General features: G+C 51.3%; 2 protein-coding genes across 8 annotated transcripts in view; both read left to right on the top strand.

Annotated features, from left to right (window-relative positions):
- Nucleotides 1-7,686, top strand: part of TLK2 (tousled like kinase 2) — a 117,789-nt gene extending 110,103 nt beyond the window's left edge. For 5 of the 6 annotated variants that reach the window (XM_025890033.2, XM_025890034.2, XM_073883089.1 and 2 more), the window contains 3 exons: nt 2,127-2,238; nt 4,274-4,381; nt 6,586-7,686. In XM_025890033.2, coding sequence (XP_025745818.1) covers nt 2,127-2,238; nt 4,274-4,381; nt 6,586-6,759 — 394 coding nt within the window. In that variant the 3' untranslated portion in view covers nt 6,760-7,686. The other variant, XM_073883088.1, reaches the window with a different exon arrangement.
- Nucleotides 7,687-18,418: 10,732 nt separating this feature from the next.
- The window catches only part of MRC2 (mannose receptor C-type 2), a 56,008-nt gene continuing 49,340 nt past the window's right edge, over nt 18,419-25,086 (top strand). For both annotated transcript variants that reach the window (XM_025890062.2, XM_025890061.2), the window contains exon 1: nt 18,419-19,058. In XM_025890062.2, the coding sequence (XP_025745847.1) occupies nt 18,932-19,058 (127 nt within the window). In that variant the 5' untranslated portion in view covers nt 18,419-18,931. The remainder of the gene's footprint in view (nt 19,059-25,086) is intronic.

Below are 25,086 nucleotides of genomic sequence, written 5' to 3'. Positions count from 1 at the left end.
ACATCCGCAGAGATATATACAGGATGGGAAAACAGCAAAGTCTAGGTGACTGTTTGCAATGTTTTGGTTGCTGCAGTATTTGGTAGAATTCTACATTGAATACTACTATTAAGATTTTATTTTTAAGTAATCTCTACACCCAACATGGGAATCGAATGCACTCCCCTGAGATCAAGAGTCACGTGCTCTGTGACGCCTGGGTGGCTCAGTTGGTTAAGCGGCCTACTCTTCATCTCAGCTCGGGTCTTGATCTCAGGGATGTGAGTTCAAGCCCCACATCAGGCTCCACACTTAAAAAAAAAAAAGTCGCATGCTCCACCGCCTGAGCCATCAGGCACCCTGAATACTACCAAATAAATGACCTGTAGGCTAGACCTTGAGAATCTTCCCCATGACAATTTTATCATGATGGAATATGCAACTTGTCTTTTAAACACAATTTAGTGCAATGTCATAGAACTGTCTTTTCTCTCCTGGAGTCCTCGATAGGGAATTAGAGCACTTACTTTTTCAGTTATTATTTGGATGAAGAACTAGTTTATTTCTCCATTTACACGTGGGAAAACTGAGACCTAGAAGTGATTTTCCAGATTTGTACTGGTATCCAGTGGCAGTGTCTTTTTTTTTTTTTTTAATCAATGTCTTTTGTACTCTGAATATTTGGGTAAATTATTACTCAGCATTTGGATAAGTTCAACAATTTCTGTCCTTCCCTAACACCTCCACAAAAGAGTTGTAAATGCATTAAAATGATCATTTTGGAATCAGGTTTCTATTTTTTATTTATCCAACATCATATTTAAATTATGTATGTTGAAGAATCAAGAACCATGAAAAGTCGGGTTCAGGGAGGTTTTAGGGGCATTTGGGAGAGCTGTTCTTTTTATTCTTTTTCCTGTATTTTTATTTCTTTGCTTTTTTTTCCCTCTTCATAAGTTCAGTGTGTGTTTTGGCTAACAGTTTTCATTGTGAAACAATAATGTAGGTCAGTGGTCTTAATCATCCCAAAATGTCTGTTAAAAATAATAAATAAGAAACAAGAACATGAGACTAAACTTCTTTCAAAAAAGAAAAAAGCCCATCATCAAATATTTTCTGCCTCTCAACTTTTGTGGCCCCCTTCAAGTTGTAAGTTTAGATTTTTATACCAGAAGCACAGCAGGGTCTAAAATAAAGAATTTTTTCACAGAATTGATTTTACCAGCATGAAATCTGTAGAAATCAATCTGTTATCTTCAGAATGCTGTCTTCCAGCTGCGCCATGGCTAAGACCCCAGGCAATGAGTGGAAGCATATTTGTTGGGTTTCCTAAATGCAAAGAGGCCTTTACCTTCGACACCATACAATTTGGTGTGGTTGGCTGCCCAGCTAGTCTTTTTCAGAGGCCAGGGGTGGGTGGGGAGGGAAGGAATTCAGATGAGGATTGAGTTGTGCTAACTACTAGTTTGTTTGGCTTTTTCTCCCCTACTTGTTAGACTTCCAGTAAGCCCCTGATCATCCTTCGAGTGGGAAGTGTAAAATACCTTTGATAATTCGGACTGTAATATCACCATTTATTATAGGTTGTAGGTACTCCCAGTCTAGAGTTTGCAAAGAGGCTACTTTAAGAAGGCAGACAGCTAGTCCTCTCAGAGATTTATACGGGGTCCTGAATTCATTCGGACTTTGAAGATAGTTATTTTAGAGAGTCATCTTTCTTAGCCAACATGAAAGCAAACCCACACCACTTCGAGTTCTATGTGGATGTTTGTTGCTGCAGTTCATAAAAGGGAATGTGCTTCTTTTGTGTTGTCCCTCCTTTTTGGAACTTGTTGAATGACACTTATATTAGGGCACAACCCTGGGAAAGGATGCTGGGGTGGGTGAAGCAGGGACTAGGGAGAATATTTGCTCCTCTCAGTGAATTGAGAAGTGTATTTTAAGGCTTTTAGGACATGACTCCCTCCTTAAGTTAGAGTGTCTTCTCACTGACTTTCCCCAGCTAGGCCCAGTTGCTTTTTTGGCAAAATTTCAGTTAAAATTCCGATACTTTTATTTCCCGCATGGTCTCCTACTTTGCCTTTTTATACATGTCCTAGATTTATACAGTCATTTTTCTAAGAATTTTTATTTTCTTTTTGTCCCAGGTATTTACCACCAGAGTGTTTTGTGGTTGGGAAAGAGCCACCAAAGATCTCAAATAAAGTTGACGTCTGGTCAGTGGGTGTGATCTTCTACCAGTGTCTTTATGGAAGGAAGGTAAGGAAGAAGGTCAGATGTGGTGGCTTGACGTCTGTCTTGGGCTGCATGTACACACTGGCATGGTGTCGATTATTCTCTTGGAATTAATCATTTGGTTATACAGAATGGAATCCTGAAAGTTGTGGTTTGAAGAAAATACAGACAATAATAAAAGCTTTATGCATAAGCAGAACTTTTCAACCCTAGAGTACTTAATGAATTCCACTGGGCTATTGAAAACATGCGTTTTTGCTGTTTTCAATTAGATCCAGGGTATGTTTTGTTTCTGATAATATATACAAGGAATTATATGAAATAGTTTATTTAAAGTATACAGTCATTCCAGGAGCCATTCTTTTTTTTTTTTTTTTTAAATGTTAGTCTCGCCGACGCATGTGATTTTATTTGTTTGCTTATTTATTTATTTGACAGAGACACAGCAAGAGAGGGAACACAAGCAGGGGGAGTGGGAGAAGGGGAAGCAGGCTTCCCACAGAGTAGGGAGCCCGGGGCTCGATCCCAGGACCCTGGGATCATGACCTGAGCCGAAGGCAGACGCTTAACGACTGAGCCACCCAGGCACCCCTCCAGGAGCCATTCTTTAAGGTCCCAAGAACTGAAACTTGAAATATCTACAGGGCTCTTTATTCCCAGCCATCCCATTAGTTAAAGCTATTATTAATAAAAGCATGCTTTCTATTTTCTGTACTAGGGAGATGTAGTGTTAGAAAGTATTCACTGTTACCTCTGGATCAAGGTGATAGATCATTTGGACACATAATAACCTAGGTAGTAAACTATACCTAATGAATTTTCACATTTGTGTTTTCCTTATGAGCCTACTACCTTACAAATAAACATACTACTAGGATCCAGTGCGTGTATACTAAAACTTTTGCTGTCAGTGTGTTATAAATAATTGAAGTTTGTCGGTGGTCCCGACAGTGTAGGTTGTGGTTATAAGCCATTTGGGAGTTCTGCAACTTCCTCGGACTCTTAATATTTTTATTACAATCCCTAGACCAAGCTCTTCGTTCCGATTTCAGCTTCCTCTTTAACTTCTCCCTGGTCTTTGTTTATCTTACCTCTCTAAAGGTAACTATAGAACCAGCCATAGGGGTTAATTATTATTATTTTTAAGTAATCCCTGCACTCAGTATGGGGCTCGAACGCACAACCCTGAGATGTAGCTGCGTGCTCTACTGACTGAGCCAGGGAGGCGCCCCCGGAGTTGTTAATTATTACTTAGTACTCTGATGATGTGGAAGTGCTGCTGATAATGTTGGTAGGGGTTATGTACAAGCACTGTAGAGATGACACTAGGCTTGAACTTATATTTTAAGACTTTATTAGAAAATTGGGGTTCCTGGGTGGCACAGTCCGTTAAGCATCTGATTCTTGATTTTGGCTCAGGTCATGATCTCAGGGTCATGAGATGGATCCCCCCCCCCCCCAATCAGGCTCTTCGCTCAGTGAGGAATCTGCTGAAGATTCCCCACCCCGCACCCCCGCACGCTCTCTCTCAAATAAATAAAACCTTTGGGGGGGGCAAAAGAAAAGAAAACGGCACATTGGGGTACAGATGAAGCCGTTAAATAGCCTCAGCCCCCCCATCCCCCCCCTCGGTTTGTACTTATTCCTTCTCTTTTACTTCCTTTTCCATCTCTTTTTACCTGTGTCTTGGGTCTGCCAGTGGCACGTGTTATGTATTACTTATGCCTACAGGTATCACTCAAGGGAGAAGAGGTTGCTGGTTCCTTCTGGAATGTTCTTTTTCTTGGCTGTAAGCAAAGCTGAACAGAGGTGTCATGATATGACAGATGCTGCTTCCCGTCCCAGTTACGCCTTAACCTTGATGTTGTCCTGTGAGCATGTTATTAAGTTCTGAGCCTTTCTACCCCTCACCTATAAAAAGAGAGAGAGGAGACCATCTCCAGAGTTCTTTCTAGCAGTTCTCACTGAGGCATGTTTTCTTTCCCTTCCCTATGGTTTTGAATTGTGTTCTCTTTAATTTTAACCAGAGGCCCACCTTTGTTTTGTTTTTGTATGATAGCCTTTTGGCCACAACCAGTCCCAGCAAGACATTCTACAAGAAAATACTATTCTTAAAGCTACTGAAGTGCAGTTCCCGCCAAAGCCAGTGGTAACACCAGAAGCAAAGGTAAGTTGTGACCAGCAGGAAGTGACTGTATTACTTCTCTGGGTAATAGTGGATGGATTATCAGTATAAAAGTCAGGAGTCATTCAAAACCTCCTCCTTCTGAATCTGTTCGCCCCTCTCCTCCTACAATAACTGCTTCGGGTGCCTGGTGAGAACTAGGCCCTGTCAGGGTGGCAGAGAGGGAATAATGGTGAGTGTGTAGCAGTGAACTACAGATGGGGTCCCTGCCTGTCAGGAGTTTCTGTTCCAGCAGGTGAGACAAGCAATAACTAGCAACAGATCCATCTCAGATGGTAAAAAATAAATGCAGGTGAGAAGATGGAGGGGCAGGAACTCCTTTTTTGATGGCCTGGTCAGGGACGGCCTCAGTGGTGAAGTGACCAATGAGCAGTCTTGAGTGATGTGAAGGTGGGAGCCATGTGTAGATTTGGAAGACGAATAGTCCAAGCAGAGAAGTGCGTGCAGCTGAGATGTAAGTGCAAGCCTAGCAGATCCGCAGAGCAGGCAGAGCGGAGGAGAGGGTGGTCAGTGGGAGAGGCAGCCGGACAGATGGGAAACACTCGAAGGTTTTACTCAGGGCAGCTCTGTGATCTGATCCCTGTTTCAAAAGCCTGCCCTGGCGGCTGTGTGGAAAGAAAAGTCAAGGTGGAATTATTTGACCAGTAATTATGCTATCCAACTCGAGGTAACCCATTTAACTCCTGTTTCATATCTCACTAAGAAAGGTTCGTTTTTAAAGGCCAAGGATTATTAAGTTTATTTCTGTGAGTTTGTTTTTATCTTCCAAATACTTTAATCAGGCAGCTACCTCTAGGTGTGTTTGATTTTGGAAAAGCAGGATTGTTGCTCTACTTTCGGTTTTTATTAATTAAACATGGAAAAAAAATCATTACATCTTGTTTTAGGTGTTTTGTGTGTTTAACAGACTTTGTTAGACTATATTTTTATTTTTTTTTAAAGATTGGTTTTTCTTTTTTTTTCTTCTTCTAAGATTTTATTTATTTATTTGACAGAGACACAGCGAGAGAGGGAACACAAGTGAGGGAGAGGGAGAGGGAGAAGCAGGCTTCCCGCTGAGCAGGGAGCCCGATGCAGGGCTCGATCCCAGGACCCCAGGATCATGACCTGAGCCTAAGGCAGACGCTCATCAACTGAGCCACCCAGGCGCCCCTAGACTATATTTTTTAGAGCAGTTTTAGACTCCCGGCAACATTGAGCAGAAAATAAGAGAGTTTCCATGTATTCCCTGTCCCTGTACATGCACAGCCTCCTGCACCAGAGTGGGACATTTGTTATAATCGATGGACCTACATTGCGACATTAGCATCATCCAAATGTAAAGTATGGCCTGAAGGTGATAATGACATTTTAGATTTTTAAAAATCAATGTATTTATTTAAATAATTACAAGACTCTGATTAAATAGAACTGTCTGGTTAAAAAATAGGAAAAGATAGATCATCGTTTAAGGGCCCTTGTGATAAGAATTGTACAAACTGAGCCTGTGTAGCCCTTCATACCTAGCACAAAGGAAACTTCCATGTTGGTAGTAAATTAGGATTCTGAATGAAACCCAACTCAACAGTATGATTCTATGTCTGCAGTACTCTTGGGGAGACAAGTCCTGTTCAGGTTTTCCTTTACTACTTAGGTGTGTGCCTGATCATTGCAAGGAAGAACGAGATACACAGGGGAAGTGTACCAATCTGTGACACACTGTAGTGTTAGTAAGTGTGGGTCTCCTCACCCTGCCTGTGGTAGTGGCTTGTCATCGCAGTTTTCACTTCGTCAGGAAGTAGAAAGTTCACGTGAGGCCATGGTTTGTACACGCAGGACCGTGAAGATAGATGTGTCCGGGTAAACTGGCCAAGGCAGAGAGGGAGTGGTTTTTGCGTTGGTCTTTGTCCTCTGGGGACAGAGGTATTTAGAGGTTGGGTCATGCCCCATTCCCCCTCAGGAATGGCTCGGCCACGTCCTTCGGGGAAGTAGTCCGTGGCCAGAGAGAGGTGTGGCTGCCCATGCGTCTCCTTGCCTGGTCCAGTCTGGGTGTGCCTGGGGATTTCTGGGAAGGGCCCTGAGCCCCTTCTCTGTAGAAGACGTTTGCTCCGGGGCTGGGCCCTGGCAGCTGCTACAGAGCCTCAGGGTTCCCTCTGGGGGCACCAGGGTGATCTGCCTCAGGCTTCTTCAAGAACCTTTCCTTTCAGGCATTTATTCGACGATGCTTAGCCTACCGAAAGGAGGACCGCATTGATGTCCAGCAGCTGGCCTGTGACCCCTACTTGCTGCCTCACATCCGAAAGTCGGTCTCCACGAGTAGCCCTGCTGGAGCTGCTATTGCATCGACCTCGGGGGCGTCCAATAACAGTTCTTCGAATTGAGACCCACTCCTAGGCCGCGAACTGTTCAGCACACACAAAGTGGACAAATGGCATTCAGCAGCGGGTTTGGGACATAGCGAATCCGAATGGATCTCATGAAACCTGTACCAGGTGCTTTTATTTTCTTGCTTTTTTCCCATCCATAGAGCATGACAGCATCGATTCTCATTGAGGAGAAACCTTGGGCAGCTCTGGCCAGGCCTCGTAGGAAAAGGCCCCGCCCGAGGTTCCGGCGTCAACGGCCACTGCATGTGGCTGCTCTGAGTGAGGAAAAAATTAAAAAGAAAAACTGGTTCCATGTACTGTGAACTTGAAAACATGCAGACTCAGGGGGGGTCCCTGATGCAGTGCTTCAGATGAAGAATGTGGACTTGAAAATACAGACTGGGCTAGTCCAGTGTCTATATTTAAACTTGTTCTTTTCTTTTAATAAAGTTTAGGTAACATCTCCTGAAAAGCTTGTAGCACAAAGGCTCAGCTGGGGATGGTGTTTGACTTCGGAGGAAAAAAGTTGCTATTGCCCGTTAAAGGCACTAGAGTTAGTGTTTTATCCCTAAATAATTTCAATTTTTAAAAACATGCAGCTTCCCTCCCTCCCCCTTTTTTATTTTTGAAAGAATACATTTGGTCATAAAGTGAAACCCGTATTAGCAAGTACGTGGCAATGTTCATTCCAGTCAGATGCAGCTTTCTCCTCCGTCTGGTCTCCTGTTTGCAATCGCTTCCCTCATCTCAGCAGGGAAGGTGTCAAGTGGGAGGACTGAGGTGTGTGGGGCTTTGCCGTCGGACAAAGAACGAGGTTAGAAGCCCGCAGCTTGGAGTCTCTAGGTTTTCAACTCTTTCTTCACAATTTGAACACTTGACGGTTGTCCCTTTTAATTTATTTGAAGTGCTATTTTTTTAAATAAAGGTTCATCTGTCCATGCAGTCCTCTTGGATTCTCTGAATGCAGTAGCTATCCAAAAACTGTTCCAGAGGTAGGCAGAAAATGGGCCGGGGAGCCAAATGCTCTAGGGATCGGGAGGTCCTCCCCGTGGTCTCTGTGTGCTTGCTAGACGGTGTACCTTTCTTGTAACCACGATATTAAAACTTGATCAGCGCATAAGCTTTCCTCTGTTAGATCTTTTGGCAGGAAACAACCTCCAGCCCTCTACATTTTGTGGGTGTGTGCTGGTGTGTGTCTGTGTGTGCATGTGCACACACGCTTTGTCTAACTCACTTTAATAGATTGATCAAGTGAAGTTAAAAAAAAAATCCCAGGGAGATAGGTATTTCGAATATGAACATTCTTTTGGAACTCTTTTTTCCCCCCCTTACATTTGGTTGTTTCTGAGATGTGTGATCAACTGAAGACGGAGCTGAAATGGGAGATGCGTGGCCCCACTGTGCCCTTGAAGCAGCAGAGCACTCGACAGTAGAGAGGGGAGGAGGCCAGAGCCTGAGCATGTGGTAGCCAGCTTGGAATGTTACTGACATATGTGGCAAGAGGGCTGAGCCAGAAATATTTAAAGATGCAGCATCCAGGCATGTGTGTCCCCTGGGCAGGGGGAGGGAAGTCAGGAAGGCTAGAGAGCTCTCACAGAACTCAGAGTCTTTCTTTCACATGTGAAACGTGTCACCGGGGACACTTGCTGGCACCTGTGTTGGTTTTGTGCCCCGCCCTGCTCCCCTCGGTGCCAGGTGCTCTTAGGGAAAGATGGAGTTGGATCCCAGTTGGAGAGACGATGGTGGGGAGGTACCGTCTTGCGGAACTCTGAATGGAAGGAAGTCAGCCCGGGAGCCCTTGGCGCGCCCAGCTTTCCAAGTTGTTACAGATAAATTTTTTCTTCCAGATTTCCATTTTATCGCAGGTGTTTATACACGTGTTAACACGTGACATACGTGTGTATGTATGTGTGTGGTACCTTTTTCTAACCATGACTTTCAGGCTAGTAAGCAGAGAGTCCCTATGGGTCTCAAAGGTTGAGCGCCCTGGAAGGATGGTGTGTGGCATGCGTGAAGAGATGGAGGAGTCGAGACTGACTCAGAGTATTAAGTTCTATTCCTTGTTTTCTCTCCTCAGTCAGTGATCTTGCAAGACCTTTTTTTTTTTTTTCCCCAGCTTTTCTTTTTTTTAAGGTTGAAAGAATGCTGCATCTTTAAGCCTTCCCTCTAACTTCCTGCCTCCTCCCCCTGGGCTTGTAAGTGGAGCTGCAGGACTTTGTTGATCTACCTTTTCTGCCCTCCTGAAGAAGGGATGCCCTCTCTCCTTGCTTCCCTTGGGTCTAGGACCTCGTTGGAGCTGACTGGACTTAAGGCTTGAATCTGGGCAAGGCCTCTTTCCACTACATGGGCTAGCCCCAGAGAACATGCAGAATGCTGACTTTTTCTAGATTTTTAAGTAGCCAGTGAAATCACTAAGTGGGTTTCTTCCATGACATATTTTGTTAATATGGGTTTCACTTTTTCCAAGGATAATCCCTTATTGCCACAATTGATTTACTTTAAACAATGACAAAAAATGTGTATTAATTTGTAATTAAACCCAGCCAGACTGTTTTCGACTTTCCCAATTTGGGGTGGGGGGGGCGGGGAGGATATTAAAATAAGTTTTAAGAAGTGAATCTCCTAGCCTCTTGATTTTACTCTAGTTCTTCAGCTTCTGACAGGGCTCTGAGCATCTAGGGGGCGGGTAGGTAGGGAAATCCTGCTGCTGAGTCCCAGCGGACACTGCAGGCATGTTGGCAACGTGCCGATTCATACAACACCTTTTGTAGCTCCGATGTGCTGATAACTCATGCTTGGTGGGAAGACAGCAGTGAGCAGGATAGGGAGGGCCCAGCCGTCGGCTCACAGTCCAGGGGTGAAGGCTCTGGGCCCCAGGAAGGGAAGGGAAGGAATTGGGCTCCGACTTCTCCATCCGAAGATGGGCGGCTTTACCTGGAGACTTGATCTTGAGAGCCCGTGTGCACCCCATTTCTGTGGCTGACCCGGGCACACCTGCACACTGCCTTATGAGGGTTTGCTGCCTGCCTTCCTCTAGCGCTGTGAGAACAGGCTTTCCTTCAGCTGAGAAGATGAGCAGACAAGGAGCTCATGTGTTTCTTAATTTAGAAAATAATTCTCTTTAAAAGTAGTCATCTCTTAGAATCCTAGAGCTAGAAGTAAGCATCGGGTCCAGCTCCTCGCTTCTGAGAAGGTGAAGTTTACACCTAGCTTGACCCACCTTGGTGAGTTCTGCTTTCTGAGAATCTCTGCCCCTCCCCCCTCCCACTTAATCATCATTCCACTTGCCCAAGCTAGCTCTGTCTGTAATTAAAATCAGCCCCGGGGTAAGTGAGGGAGAGACATGGAACACACACTAGTTGAGGTATGGGGAGTCTCTGCTTCCTAAAATTAACTGTTCTGCTGTCATTTCTTAAGGCAGAATCACCTGGAGGTTAAGAGCCTGGGCTTTAGAAGTGGGTCTGATTCAGATCCTACCTCTGCAAGCTTCAGGAATAGCTCCTTGCATGGCTGTAAGGAGTGGAAATAGTAGGTATAATAAAGTGCCTCGCACGCAAGAGGGGAGACAAAAAGTGTGCTTTACAGAAAGATCACGAGATTCAGTAAGTAGGATGGCTGGGCCTGGACCTCCCCGCACCCGCCCAAGTGTGCTGGTGGCGATTCAGAGTCCTTCTACTTGCCAGGTGGTCAGGAGATCCTTTGGCCTGGGGGAAGTGATGCAGACCTCTCAGGAGCCTTCCCCTTTGACTTGAGATTCCCTATCAACCTTTGTCCTGTGAGGTCAGCGGTCTCCTCTTACCCGGATCCACGACTGCTTCTGGCTGAATCTGAGAGGAGCGTCTTATAGGCCAGTGGAGCTCCCAGGCCTGGGGCATCAGCATCACCTGGAACCTGTTAGAAATTCACGTTCTCAGCGCCCCCTCCCCCAGTCCGTCTCCCAGGCGCCTAGACCTAGCCCCCTGAGCGTCACAAGTCAGCTGCTGCAATAAGGGTGGGGCAGTTGGAGGGTGTGGCCATAGGGCCTTGTCTAAAACTTACCGGGCTGAAAACAGAGGAGTCGGTTTTATTTTCTGTGTTAGAGATAAAAATCTATCTTAAGCTCTGGCCTGTCCTGGGACCAGTGTCATGTGTACTTTCCTGTATGGGGAGCCTCAGGAGTGCCCGTACAACAGATCCCTTATACTGGTGCCTTGGGACCTAACAATACATTCAATAGTCATTCACTCCTTTGGGCAAAGCTTCTCACCCTTGACCTTCTTTAAAATACATTATCAACTCACCGGTACCTTATTGTGAATTGACTTAGCACTTTCTTCTTTTTTTTTTTTTTAACTTGAAGGGTCCAGGGCTGCGGGAGAGAGCTGTGACCTGGGTCCGACCTGGGTGGGCTTGGGAATACAGCCAGGCACTCTGAGTCAGGGGTGAGGGGAGCCTGGGACTGAGCTCTTCGGAAGGGGTGAGGGTAGAGAGAGCGGAGGGATTGCAGGGAGAGGAGGGTTAAGGAGGGAGTGGTGAGGGGCTCTGGCTGCTGTGGAGCTTTGCGGGTGGGTTGGGGGAACCTGCCAGAGGCGGGGACCTGGTGGGGGTAGGGAATACAAGAGCCCTTTTGTGCTGGGGTTGCACAGCAGGGGCCCGAGACAGGCTGGAGTCAGCAGAGGGGTGTGTGTGTGTGTGTGTGTGTGTGTGTGTCACTGGGCAGGAGACCCCCATAGTGTGAAGGGGTCAGAACGGCTGGCTGGTCTAGAGGGAAGTGCTTAGCTAGAGAACTGGGGTAACCCCAGCCCTCAGTAGCCTCCGGACACCTGCAGTTGGGGGGCACCGGGCGCAGTGTCAGAGTGAAGGGAAGGGCTCTAACACTGGTGCTTTGTAGGGAAGTTTCGGCTGTGTTGCTTCACAGCCTCGGGGTAGACAAGGTAGGAGTATCTCACTGATTCTGCAGATGAGGAAACAGTCCCAGAGAGATTTGGTAACTGGTAATAGGTGGAGCAGGATTGAATGGGGAGGGACTACAAGCTTGAAAATTTTGTGGAGTCTCTGAGTGCAGTCCTTGGGCAGCCTGCTGTGGGTGAGGCTGCGCCTTGGTTCCCAGTTGGAAGCTATCTTGCAGTAGTCTAGGGCTCTGCTCTCCCAGACTCCCTCACAGCCAGCCTTAGAAGTCTAGAGACCCAGCGGGAGACCCAGAGGGCTTGGGCCGCAGCCCTGCCTCTGCAGTCCTGGGCCAGGACTGAACTTAGGTAGGGAAGTGGGGGCATGGCTTCACAGAACAGTCATTCCTCAGCTCCCCTGCACAGTCTGATCGTGCCGTCTTCTTTACAGGTGAGGAAATGAAAGTCCTGCCCTACCCCAGCCCTGGCCAACTCTGTCTTCCTGTCCCTCAGTGTCCTAATGGACAGGCAGGAATGGCCCCCTCTACCTTGGCCGCCTCAAGTTGCTATAAGGCTTGGAGGGTTGGGAGACGTGAAGTTGTTTTTGGCAACTGAAAAAAGTAAAAGGCAGAGGGTGTTGCTAGATGCTGCCTTCATGTCACAGGTCCCCCAATAAGGGCCTTGGCCTATTCTAGAAGGAGCCCTTCAGCCTGGCTCTGGACTCTGAGAGAAGAGCAGCCACTGGGAAACATGGGAAGGAAGGTCTTTCCCTACAAATTAATTTCAGGAGCCATTGGTTCTTTACATCTACAGACTCTTTCAGAGCCCTGCTCACAACGTTAACACTAACCCGGCTCCTCCTCTCCACATTAACTAGACAGAACTGTATCCAGAACAAGGTAACAGGAGAGCCCCAAGTGCGGACTGTGTTTGAGGTCGTAACTCTGAACATGCTGCGTGGTTAGTGGTTAGGCTGGGTGCTCACGCTCTGAGCTACGATCGCCGGTTCTGTAAACTTCATGCACCTACTGAAAACACAGAGAGCCTTCTCTTTAGAATATGCTGGGCTAGGTGCTGTGGCAGGGAAAAAGGTACATCAGACTCGGCTCCTGCTTTAAGGAAGGTTATAATTGAGAAGCTAAATGTAATAAATGAAAGCTGGGAGCTGCTAAATTCTGTAAGAGCAAGATGGGGTCTCTGAGGAGTTGGGAAATGAAGCTGAGATGGGCTTTGGAAGCTGGCAGAATTAAAGAGAATGAGAAGGGTTGGGGGTTTGCCACACAGGGTCCTTCACACTTTCTGGGCTCTCCCATAGAGCATGTTTGCCCCTCCAACACCTCTCCCCCCACCCCCATGCTCTCTCACACCTCCAGGCCTTTGCAAATACTGTTCACTTGCCTTGGCCATCTGACCCTCTTTGGAAACTCAGCTCAGGTGTCCCCTGCAGCCTGCCTGTCTCTGGACTGTCACCTCACTTTGTAGACATCTCCCTTATCTCTTGCCTCATCACATGTCTGTGCTCATTTGGCATCATGAGAACCGGCCCCTCAGTGGGCCTAGGGCCTGTTGAAAGAACAAGTAGTTTGGTCTATTGAAGCATGGGGCCCAGGAGGGGAAGGGGTAGGGCTGCACTGGTGGTGGTGAGGGACCTCAGATGTGAGACCCTAGGAGGAAGTTGGGGCCGGTCCGGGAGTGAGCAGATCAGAGCTGGGCAGGGGCAGCCGGGGAGCCTATGTAGCCAGCCAGACACCCCAAATATTCTTGTTTAATTTGTTTGATGGCAACCCACAGTAAGAAACCCTTAACATCTCAACCCAGTACATATTTCACAGAATAGAAGTTAGCTCATGTGCAATATACTCTGATATTTTCTGTTTAATTTCATTTTTAAAATGCTGGTCACCACCCATTGGAGCCCCAGTCCCCTTATTGCTATGTCACTTGGGGCTCTGGAAGTTCGGGCTGTCCTCTTGGAGCTGGGGTGGGATGGTGGGTCAGCTGGATGCAGCCGCCTGGCTTCTTTTCTGGTCAGCGGCTCTCTTCCACCAGGGCCTTGGGTGGAAAGGATGTTTTGGGGAGGTTCCATGTCTGCAAAGCCACCTCACCCCTGTTCTGCCTCCGGGCCAGAATCAGCGAAAGCCACAGAGGCTGTTGGCTGGGACTGGGCCCCGTCTTGCTTTTGGAGGGTCGAGTCTGACACTAGAGAAAACCTCTGCCTATCCTTCCTGAGTTGCGGAGAGGGAGTCAGGGACCAGGAAACAGCATCAGATGCCATCTTGAAGAGGGAGATGCGGAAGCCAGAGCCCTGGACCGGGGTAGGCCTCACTGGCTCAGCCCCACCCTCAGTGCAAGGCTAGGCTCAGAGGAACTGCACCTTCAGGTTGGGAGTGGCCCCTGAGAGCAGACAGGAAGATGTGGCATCCTTCTCTCCATGGCTCTGGCACCAGCCGGGTAAGGCAGCAGAGGGTTCTGGGAACTATATCCCATCCAATTGCAGCTGGTTCTTCAGTGCTGGCCCCACTTCCTTGTGGTCCCTCAGTCCCACCTCTGCTCCTCTCTGGACCCCCTTGGCCAGCTTGCCTCTGACCTGCTAAAGCCTCCCAAGTCAAGACCGGAGCCAGCAAGGATCCTAGAGACATTGGATTTGTGGCCTGGGCTGCAGCCCACAACCTGGACTCGGCCCAGTCCTGAGCTCGCCTGCTCTGAGCTTACTCCAAGGCCCTGCTGACGGCCGCGGGCCTTCCGTGGCAACCCCTCCACCGGGGAGTCCACAGCTCCTGGCGAGGGAGTCTGCACAGCCTGCTTCTCTGGAGGGGGAGGGGTCGTGCGGTGATTGTCTCTGACCCCTCAAGAAAGGAAGGGCTGGGACTTGGAGTCCCTTTAAAGGAACAGTCTCTTCTGATACAAGTGTTGGCCTGAAAGCAAGTGGATTCAAACTCAGTGGCCCTCCGGGGAGCAGGGGGACCCTCCTCGATGTTCTCCAACAGAAGGAGCCAGACCTTGAACCTTGGGTCTGTCTGAATCCCATCCTGCCTTCTTCCTTCCCTCTTCAGCCCATTCCCTTCTGAGATCTTCCATGCTGCGGACAAGCAGGTAGCTTGTCTTAAAGGACTCAAAGGGTGGATTGCCCGAGTGGAGACCCGAGAGTTTGAGCTGCGGGCGGAACCCAGGGAGAGGGGAGAGGTGGTGGGAACAGAGGTCGGCCCCTGGCTCGGAAAGGCTCAGGGTGAGGAGAATCTCATACGCCCCTATGGGATCACACCCCGTTCTCTAGGTCAGGACTGACCACATCTTCCTATCCTCCTATCCTCCACGCCCATCCAGTTGCATTCTTGTCTTGTGTTCTCCTTTCGTAAGTTTCCGTTGTAGGCCTGGCCTGCTGGGGGTGTCCACAGCCTCCCCCACCCCGGGTACCCTCCAGCTGCAGAGTCTGCTGAGCCCCAGAATCGGGGAAGAGAAGACTAAAGCAAGAGGAGCCTGAAGCACAGTGAGTAATGACACCAAAACGTGCACACCCTGGGGCTCCAGGCCTCCGAAGGGAAGTGACTTGCTCCAGGGATACGTAGTGAGAAATGACAACGGGAATTCCAGTCCAGCTGCAGCCCCCAGGCCTGGACTCATCCCATCACTCCATGCTTGGCCGTTTATAGGCATGCATTTATGAGCCGGCCTGAGTAAGCACTGAGCTGCTTCTACCTGGATTGGTTACACCCCAGAATACCAATTTTGTATATCATTTAATATGAGATGTTCAGACAGGGAGGAAGGTTGTATTCTCGCCGGCAAAAGAAAGCACCCAGTGTTGCAGTCCTGATCAAACTTGACGTGTGCAGCTCTCATGGACAGTCGGGTACTGGGCAAGTAGAGGGGCAGGCAGGCTGGGGGGATAAGAAGTAAGGGAGACACCCTGATGTTCAAGTGGCAAAGGAAGGTGGGAAGCAGGGAGGGGATGAACAGTCCCTGAGCATTTTTATCCAGGGGCTGTGCCATCCCTTTATACGTAACATTTAATTCTCAGAACAAGGTAGGAATTGTTGCCCTAAACCGGTTGTGATGAACTCAGCAAACCCACAGTGCCTCTTGCTGGCTAACCGGGTCTGAAGGAGAGCCATTCCTCAGTATCGACTCTACCACAGCAGCTACCAGCCTGGCAAAACTCTCCCGGACCAGGTCACAGACTGTACCAGTTCCCGGCACCTAGCCCAATGCCTGGCACATAGTAATGTAATGGCTGTTCAGCTGAGCTTTAACAGGAATGGTGAGGAAGCTGTAGGCACAGAGGACACTAGCCCCTCTGTGGAAGTAGATGAGGGCCTGGTTGCTAGTGAAGGGTCCTTCCGAAAGCCCCAGCCCTTTCATTACACTCACCACTCCCGCAGGCTGGGACCATGTCCCCTTGACAGCTGCTGGTGTGCAGGATCTTTAAGCACTGGGGGATGACTGGATTCTCCAGGGAGAATGGCCCAGACATGGCCCAGCTCTCTGCCCTGCGAACTCAAGATCTAACACACATGGTGGGCCGCAGATGTGGGCCCTGACACGCTGGAGCAGGAAGTCTCACGCTCAGCAGAGACCAGAATAGGGCCTCAGAGACTTGGACAGACATCTGTCCCTGAGAGTGCAACGCACTCGCGCTTCTCAGCCCGAGGGGCCATCGGAATATGGCCAAAATTGGGTCAGATTTTCCCCACTACATAAAACTCTTCTAGGGCGGGCGCCTGGGTGGCTCGGTTAAGCGACTGCCTTCGGCTCAGGTCATGATCCTGGAGTCCGAGGATCAAGTCCCCCATCGGGCTCCCTGCTCAGTGGGGAGTCTGCTGCTCCCTCTGACCCTCTTCCATCTCGTGTTCTCTATCTCTCATTCTCTCTCTCTCTCAAATAAATAAATAAATAATTTAAAAAAAACCAAAACTCTTCTAGGGATATGAGTGTGTGTTCATCTTGGTTTCCCCAGCAGCTAGCACAGGGCTAGCCATCAGTGGTTGCTGAGTGGGTGAACGAAGAAATGAGAGAGCACCTCCTGTGTACTGGGGGCTCTGTGTGTACTGTGTAAACCGCACAGTAGTGGACTCTGGACCCACGTGACTCACTGGTGATGCCAGGTAGTTGGCTTCTGCCCTGTTGGTGGGACGAAATGGTGGGGAAGGGAGATCCAATCTTGTTTCGGAAACCTGGAGGGCTCCTTGGGTATCTTGCCTGAGTTCCCTTTCGGAGGAAAGGGGGCCCCTTGGTGAGGACGGTGGCCAGCACATCCAGAGATAAGTGAGCAGAGGGAAGCCTATAAGATGACTTTGAGAAGCATCATCCTGTGATTTGGGCTCTCAAGACGGCAAAAGAGCACTTAGTGAAGCTGGCCAGTTCTCAAACCCTGTAGATAACAGGACTGTGAGAAAGGAGAGGCCAAGAGAATGGTATGCAAGCCCGCCCCGCAGAGCACTGGGATCCTGAGACATGCCACACCAAGATGTGTCCCAAAGGGCAATGAAGCCACAGTGAGTCACCAGAACGGACTTGGTTCCGTCAGACTGGCTTGAGCCAGCTGTGCAGTGCCAGGGGCTTCCTTGGCCTGGCTTCTAACCATTTTTTAGGGCCAAAGTATGGATAGTAGGGATCTTTTCCAGGGGTGGACTGTAGGAGATTTCAGTGGGTGATCACTGCAGCGCCCTGCAGCCTCTGGACTGACATTTGCCAAGAATCTCAGCCCAGTAAAGATAGGGCTAAATGAGCATCCCAGGCCCCCGTACCCCCCCCCCCTTTTTAAGATTTTTTTTATTTATTTGACAGACACAGCGAGATAGGGAACACAAGCAGGGGAGGTGGGAGAGGGAGAAGCAGACTTCCTGCATCTTCCGATGCGGGGCTAGACGCAGGGCTGGGCTCGATGCGGAGCTCAATCCCAGGAACCTGGGATCATGACCTGAGCCGAAGGCAGACGCTTAACAACTGAGCCACTCAGATGCCCCTCAGGCCCCTGTACCCTTATTGCAGAGATGGGGGAAAGATTTATCCAAGGCAAGGGTAGTTACAAAGGAGGAAAAAAAATTGAGTTTGTTATTTCCAAAAATAACACCGAGGGGGACAGCATAGGAAACAATAAAAGTTATATTACCGTTTCATAGTGTTTTTTATTTGATTACTCGTGGTGGGAGAACGTGAATCTCCTTTGTATTTACTCTGACCCTAGAGATCTCAAGCGACTTTGCCAGAGCCGCTCAGGGACTCAGAGGTAGTGCTGGGGCTAGATTCCAATATCCTGACTCGCAGTCCAGTGCTCTGCACTGCGGTGACCTGTTGCATAATACGGAATAACTGTGGACTGTCTTCCCTTTTAAGAAATTTTCATCTGGTTCTTCGCGACCGGCCAGCAGTACGGTTGCTGGTGAGAGTGAGGATGTCTGTCGGCTGGGACGTTCGGTGCACAGATTTTCCCTTGGATTCTGGATACAGCCCCAACTAGCAAAAGCACTGCACCCCTTTGCGCCAGGGACGCTGACCCCGGGGTCACGCAAATGCTAAAACAAGACGTGCAAGTGTTTGCGCGCGGCACATGGCAGGGGCCCTTACCTCCCCCTCCCCCAATCTTCGCCCTGGTGGCCGAGCCCTGGGCTCCGCCCCTCTCCCCACAGACCGGGGGAGGGGTCCTCCTAGGCGTGGAGGTGGCGGATGCTCGCCGGCTGCAGACGTCCGCAGAAAGGCGGGATACAGGGGGCGCCCGCGGCCCGAGTCTGGCCGCCTGGGTCGGCCGCGCGCCTCCGCCCCACCGGGCCTCGCAACCCAGGTCCCGCCACGCCGAAGTTTGCGGAAAGTTTTGCAGTTGCTTCCCCGCCCGCGCCAGCCGGGGAGTTGTGACGCAGCGTCTGGGGCTTCAAGCCCGGACTGAGAAGACAGGGAAGGTGGGGAGAGGGAGGGCGACGGAGAGCGAGAGAAAGAGCGCACGCCGGGGTCCTCCTCGACCCCGCAGATCCTCCTCTCCGCCTCCCCTTTCTTTCCCCACCTTGGCGCTCTCTGCGGCCTCGGCCGCGGCCCCGCGCCCGCCCGCGCCTCCTCCCCTACCCCTCCCACGCTGCCCGCTTCCCTTCCCCTCTGCCCCTCAAACCCTCCTCCCGGGTTCTGTGCTCCTCCCTCCGCCCTCCCTCCGCCCGGCCAGCCTCCTTCCCTCCTCCTCCCCTCTTCTCCCCGGGAGGCATCACTTCGTCCCGACCGGAGGAAGACGTGAGCCCCTCGCGGGCGGTCATCAGAGCCCCGCGCCCGCGCTGCCACCGCGCGCCGCGCCCGTGCACCCTCTGTCCCCGCGTCCCCCAGCGCGGCGGCGCGCCGCGGACATGGGGCCCCGCCGGCCGGCCCCCGCGCCCTGGCCTCGTCACCTGCTGCGCTGCGTCCTGCTCCTCGGGGGTCTGCACCTCGGCCGCCCCGGCGCCCCTGGGGACGCCGCCGCCGCCGCCCTCCCGGGTAAGGCGCTGCCAACTTGGCCAACTTCGGGGGCCGGGCGGGGGGCAGGACGCGCCGGGGAGCGGGCCGCTCTCGACTTTTCCCTCCTTTTTTTTTTCCAGAACCGCGTGTGCGTGTGCGTGTGCGTGTGCGTGTGTGTGTGTGTGTGTGTGTGTGTGTGAGACTGGGTTTTTAAAGATCGTCTCCGCTTTTCTGGAAGCGGGGTGGGGGGGAGAGGGGAGGAGGAGCGCGCCTGGAGGTGGGGGAGGACCTGAGTGGAACCAGATGTGGCAGGCGGCGGGGGAGGGGAGCCCGGGGGTCTCGAGCCGTCTCGGAGGAAGAGGGCGGGCTCCGCGAGGACCCCCGCCCCCGCCCCCGCCCCCGGACCACCCGGCGCCCGCGCTGCGCTGGGCCCGGAGACCTGCGTCCGGGGAAACCAGGGGTCCGTCCGGGATCTCCCTCCAGGCCAGTCTCCTTGCTTTGCCTCAGGACCCCTGCGTTATTACTGTTTTCGAATTATTCGTCAGGGCTTGTTTGCCCTTCCTGGCATCTCGGGGATGTTTATATTTTCCACACTCGGCCTTCAAGGACAGCTTGTGGCATGTGGCAGCCGCGCTGTTTGAAGGGAGCTCTGTGGGGCAATTTCGTGCCCCCAGGATGCAGCGACAAGCTGGGCGCCGTGTTGTGTGTGTGTGTGGTGTTGTGTGGGTGGCTCTGACCAAACTGGCACCCCTCCAGTGTAGACAGACCTTGGGCCCCAAAAGAGCTGCTAAAGATGCAAAAATCCAACCAACAAAACAAAAAACCGAAGTTGTGCCTTCTCTTTCTGCTCTTTCAGAGGGTGACAGGGACTTGTGGGGACAGACAGACCCCTCAGCAAGAATCTGAGAGCTAAAGGGAAAGATCCACTTCCGGAGGGGGGGTGTGTGTTGCAGGAGTCAAAGCTGGAACTGCCATGGAGTGTAGTTATTACAGTCCCAGTGCTGGGCCCAGCTTTGTCTTGCTGGATGTTTAATTTGGGGACGGGGGTGAGTGAAAGGGGACAGTCAGTGCAGTGTTTGCAGTTTTGAGCAAAACCCAAACAGCCCCCTGGAGGGTCTGGGCTCTCTAGCCATGGCCGATGCCCACTCACTTGGCCCGCCCGGCGTGACGTCGAGGACCAAGACACGTATTTGTCCGATTGTGCGGATGGGAGTGGTGGGGTCTGGAGGGACCATATCCACATCAAGTAGGCGCTCTCCCCCGCTGAATTCCAGACCCACCTGGAGTTGAATGTTAGACACAAACCAGGCAGCATCGCCCTACCCACCGCAAGTCGAGGCACACCGGCTGTCCCCCGCCTCCCGGCCCTTTTTCTGTGTCTTCTCTGTGAAGGAACTCAGCAGACAGGCAGGGCGGGAGGGCTGGAGGAGGATGGCCATTCCAAGAGCCCCAGAGCACATTTTAAAGCCAGGCCAGGCCCTGGGAGAGTCGTGGCTAGAGTGCTGACTCGGCCCTTTCCCCCATGGAGCTTTTGACAGAGGGAGCTGGAAATGCGTGGTGAGGGGCCCCATCCGGGACGACGCCTGGAGTGTCTCCTCTACCTTCTGGTTCCCCCCTCTCCTGGCTTCCCCCTCGGGCTGCGTCTCAGGACTTGTAGCCCCCACAGCCTCGGAGGGGGCCCCTTCGCAGTGGTATTGCTTTGATCACCCCCATCAGAAGCTTAGGTATGGGCAGGGAGGAAGCTAGGGGTGTGGCGGTGGGAGAATGGGTCCCCACAGCAGCTGTTGAGTAACATGAGTGAGAAGTTTGCTACCAGTGCAGTCCCTGCACATCATTGTCCCCTCTGCCCTGAATGCTCCTCCTCAAGGCCTAATTCCTTTCTTGATGCCCCTGTACCTGATGAATTTGGTAGTCCCGGGAACAGTTTACTGGATCTCAACAGTCCGGGAAACGCTTGTGGGGAGATGGGTTGGGCCTGGCAGGCCAGCGCTGCTGGGGCAGAACTAACCCCGGGGCCCGGCGTGTCTGCAAGTGGCTCTCTGACCACCAGCAGGGGAGCCCAGTGGGATGAGAGTAGGAGGCACCACGGCACCCCTTGGGGGCGGGGAGGCAGCAGGTTGGCCGCGTCTTGTTTGTGTGTGATGGCAGCATCCATCTCTTCTCCACCTCCGTAGGGTACCCACAAAGTGTGGCTGGAAGACGTCTTTGTTAATTGCCGCGTTGGTGCTCAAGGCTGAACCAAGTACTTGGGGAGGGTAGAAGTGTAACCCACATCCTTAGAGAAACGAAACTTGTGTTGGAGGCAGGAGAAAGTGTGGGGGGGGCAAAGGGTCGCTAGGGCTCCCTGGAGGGAGGCTAGGTGTGACCAGGCTTTGCAGAGGCAGGGATGGGAGCAGAGAGGGAGACCCGGGAGGTGGACTAGGCTGTCTGGGAATGATGTGGAAGCTTGCTGGGCTGGGGTGGAGAATTCTTTTTTTTTTTTTTTTTTAAGATTTTATTTATTTATTTGACAGAGAGAGACACAGCGAGAGAAGGAACACAAGCAGGGGGAGTGGGAGAGGGAGAAGCAGGCTTCCTGTTGAGCAGGGAGCCCGATGCAGGGCTCGATCCCAGGACCCTGGGATCATGACCTGAGCCGAAGGCAGACGCTTAACGACTGAGCCACCCAGGCGCCCCTGGGGTGGAGAATTCTTGAGTGGGACGGAGGAGAAGCTCAAGTGAAAGGGGAAGCCGGCCAAGTGCCTGGGAGGCCAAAATGGGGGAGCCACTTGCTGGCTGGTGGTGGGGAACCCTTGGGGTTACTGGACAGATGACTGAGGGGCAGATTGGAAGGAGGGTTGCTGGGAGCCCCAGAGGGATCAGGTATCCAGGTTGAGGAGCAAAAAAACCTTGGGAGATCTTCCTGTGGGGACAGATCCTGCTATCTAGAGGACAGGGAGGGAGGCGTTCCTTTTGAAAGGCAGCCGGTACTTGCTACCCCTGCCAGTCAGCCAGACACATCGCCTGCACTTCCGGCCCAGCCCCTGGTGAGTCATGGAGTTCAGAGCTTCTTACTTTCCCCACCCCCAAAACCCAGTCTTCCTTGCTCCAACCCTCCTGTCTTCTGTGGGCTGCCAGGGCCAGGGTGGTGGCTGGCTGAGCTGTGGTTGGCGCTGGGAGCCTGGCCTCCCCCCACATTCCCCTGGACAAGGTGAGGGTGCAGGCGGGGAAGAGGAAGCCCGGGTCTTCTTCCCCATCTGTTCGCATGAGAGACATCTTGCCTTTCTGATGCTTGAATGGTACAGTGATTTGGGCCGATGAGATGATTTCAGAAATACCATGAAAGTCTCAGAAGAGGATTCGTGTGGGTTCACCACTCATTTAAGCCCTGTTGCCCCCTGCGGAGGGATGAAGTGGTAACAGCAATGGCCACCATTATTCCTGCGCCAGGCCCCGGGGCCGAGTGCTCCACGGCAACAGCTCTTGTATCTCACAACCCTGGGAGGAGGGCCTTACCACCCATTTTACACACTGGCACTCAGCAGATGCGAGACGTCAAGTCACTTACTCAAGGCCACACTGCCATACCACTAGAAGGTAGTAAAAGCAAGATTTGAACTCAGGGGCGGCTACCGAGCCCAAACCCTTCAGTACCAGACCATGCTGTGTCTCTGACTTCAACAGTGCGAGGGGATGTGTTTGGAAAGGCTGGAAAATCCCGCCTGATGGATTTTTCTCCAGTAGCTCTAAGCCCTCTAGAACATCCTCTCCATGTGGCCTCCTCAAAGGAACCCTAGGAAGAGGGTAGAGTGGGCAGCCCTCCCTCAGCTTATACCCTGGCTGTCAGGGTGCTTGTCTCTGCCCCGGTCCCAGTGGGCCCAGGACGCAGGAATCGAGCCTTGTTCAGCGTCCTCAGGATATCTGAGGTGCCCCCTCTGACGGGGCATCCATAAGCTGGTGACTGAAGGGTGGAGGAGGAGCCAGCCCCGGCTCCGCCCCCCAGCTTCCCAAAAGGCAGGGATTCTTAGGTTCATTCATTTGGTGTGATGAGCCTGCCCCGCACTGACAGCAGGGATGACGGTGGCCTGTTCTTCTGAGCCCACCGCCTGCCTACACCTCCAGTAGGGGGTGGTCCCTGGACTCGGAGGAGGGCCTGGGCATTGCTGACAGGAAGTGTCCCTTCCTGTTCGGTCCTTCGTGAGATGGGAGGGACCACTTCCCATGACTGGATCCTATAAATCTGGGTGGGGTGGGCCATGGCAGTGGTGACGCAGCTCTTGGATCTCACCCTGGGCACTCCCGATCCCCGTTATTCCTCAGCTAGGTGTGGTGTCCGTAAACAGGCAGACTGGATGAAGGCCGCATCATGGCATCTGTGACCCCAGGGACCTGCCAGCATCAGCCAGCTAGCTCCAGTCACTTAGAGGATGGTTGGGGTTGGCCCCCAAACGTCACATGTGGGGCCTGATTGGGAACTCCGGGGGTTAGTTCCTTTCCTGCCCTTCCCTGCCCTCTTCTCGCCCCTTGACTGTGCAGAGACCCCTCCCATCCTGCTTGGCAGGACCCGCGCTCTCAGCTTCACCTCAGCCCTGCCCTACCCCCCCCCCCCCCCCCCCCCCCCCCCCCGGTTCCTCTGGTTCTGTTGCTAGATGATGGCTTTGAAATCTCAGGTTCTTTCCAGTTCCCCTGGCCCCCACTCCTTCCTCCGGTCCTCCTTTAGCATGCTCTGCCCCATCTCCCCTGAAACTTCCCTGCCCGCCCCCCAGCCCAGGCCTTTGCACACAATTTCCTTTCCCTGGGATGCCCTTCCTTTTTTCCTCCGTGGCCGTTGCTGCCCCTCCTTCCAAGACTCAGGATCCTGAGAAGGACGCAGAGGACTCTCCGTCACTGCCTCGGGCTCACCTGAGCTAAGGGGAGACAGATACCCAGATGCTGCATTTAGGGATAAACCCCAGCCTGGAGGAGGGGCCTTCTCTCTCTCTCTCTCTCTCTCTCTCTCTGGGATCACCTCTAGGAGGACAGTGACAAGCTTTTGTCCTGAACTTGGACAAGCACCTTCCTATAGGGAAAAACAATAAGCCAGATACCCATCCTTTCAACTGGCATCCTCTGCGAGCTTTGGAAAGGGAAGTGGATGTGGTGCTCCCCAGTGTAGACTGAGGCAGGAGCGTGGTGTGGCCAGGAATGTGCCCGCCTCCCCTCTGTCCTCCAGAAATGTAAATCAGGACTGAGGTAATGCCGCTCACCAGCTGTGTGACCTCCGGCAGAGACTCAAGTTTCGTCATTTGTAAAATGGGAAGAATAAAACAATACCCCCTCCTTAGGGATATTTTAAGAATTACACAAAAATGAGATAATATGTGTATAAGATGTATGTCTGGTACAGAGTCATTTTTTAGCAAATAATATTAAATCGTTGCTATTTTTTATTATTATTAGGAAGAGAGAACATGAATTTCAAGGGACTTAAATGTGAAAAAACAGTCCTCAACATACAAAATCCTAACTACAGCAGTTTTGTTGTTTTTTATTTATTTATTTATTTGTAGCCAGGTTTTATTTTATCTTATTTTATTTTATTTTATTTTATTTTATTTTATTTCTTTGCCAGAGAGTGAGGGAGAGAAAGCATAGCTGGGGAAGCGGCAGGCAGGGGGAGAAGCAGGCTCCCTGCTGAGCAAGGAGCCCGATGTGGGACTCGATCCCAGGACTGTGGGATCATGACCCAGCCGAAGGCAGACACTTAACCGACTGAGCCACCCAGGCATCCCTGTTGTTTTTTATTTTAATCGAAGCAGGTCTAACCCCATTACATCTTGGTGACACCTCGCTAACTACTCTAAGTGCCTAAAAATAACCATACTTCTTCCTTTTTCTGAACGTCAATTTAAATCCTAAAGAAAAAATAAAAACCTGTCCTCCGCTGTTCTTGCGTCTAAAACCCCTCAACTCCGCACCCTCCCTCTTCACTTCCCTTCATCGTGAAGCTTCTCTAGCTGACCTTCACAGGGGAACTGAGAAGTTTCCTAGCCTCTGAACTGTCAGTATAAAGCTCAGACGGTTCCAGGCAAACTGGAGCCGCTCCCTG

Source organism: Callorhinus ursinus, unplaced genomic scaffold (assembly GCF_003265705.2).
Source record: "Callorhinus ursinus isolate GAN/ISIS: 27379988/994484 unplaced genomic scaffold, GSC_fseal_2.0 scaffold50, whole genome shotgun sequence".
NCBI lineage: Eukaryota > Metazoa > Chordata > Mammalia > Carnivora > Otariidae > Callorhinus > Callorhinus ursinus.
Note: the sequence above shows the minus strand (reverse complement) of the source record. Positions and strands in the feature narration are given on the sequence as shown.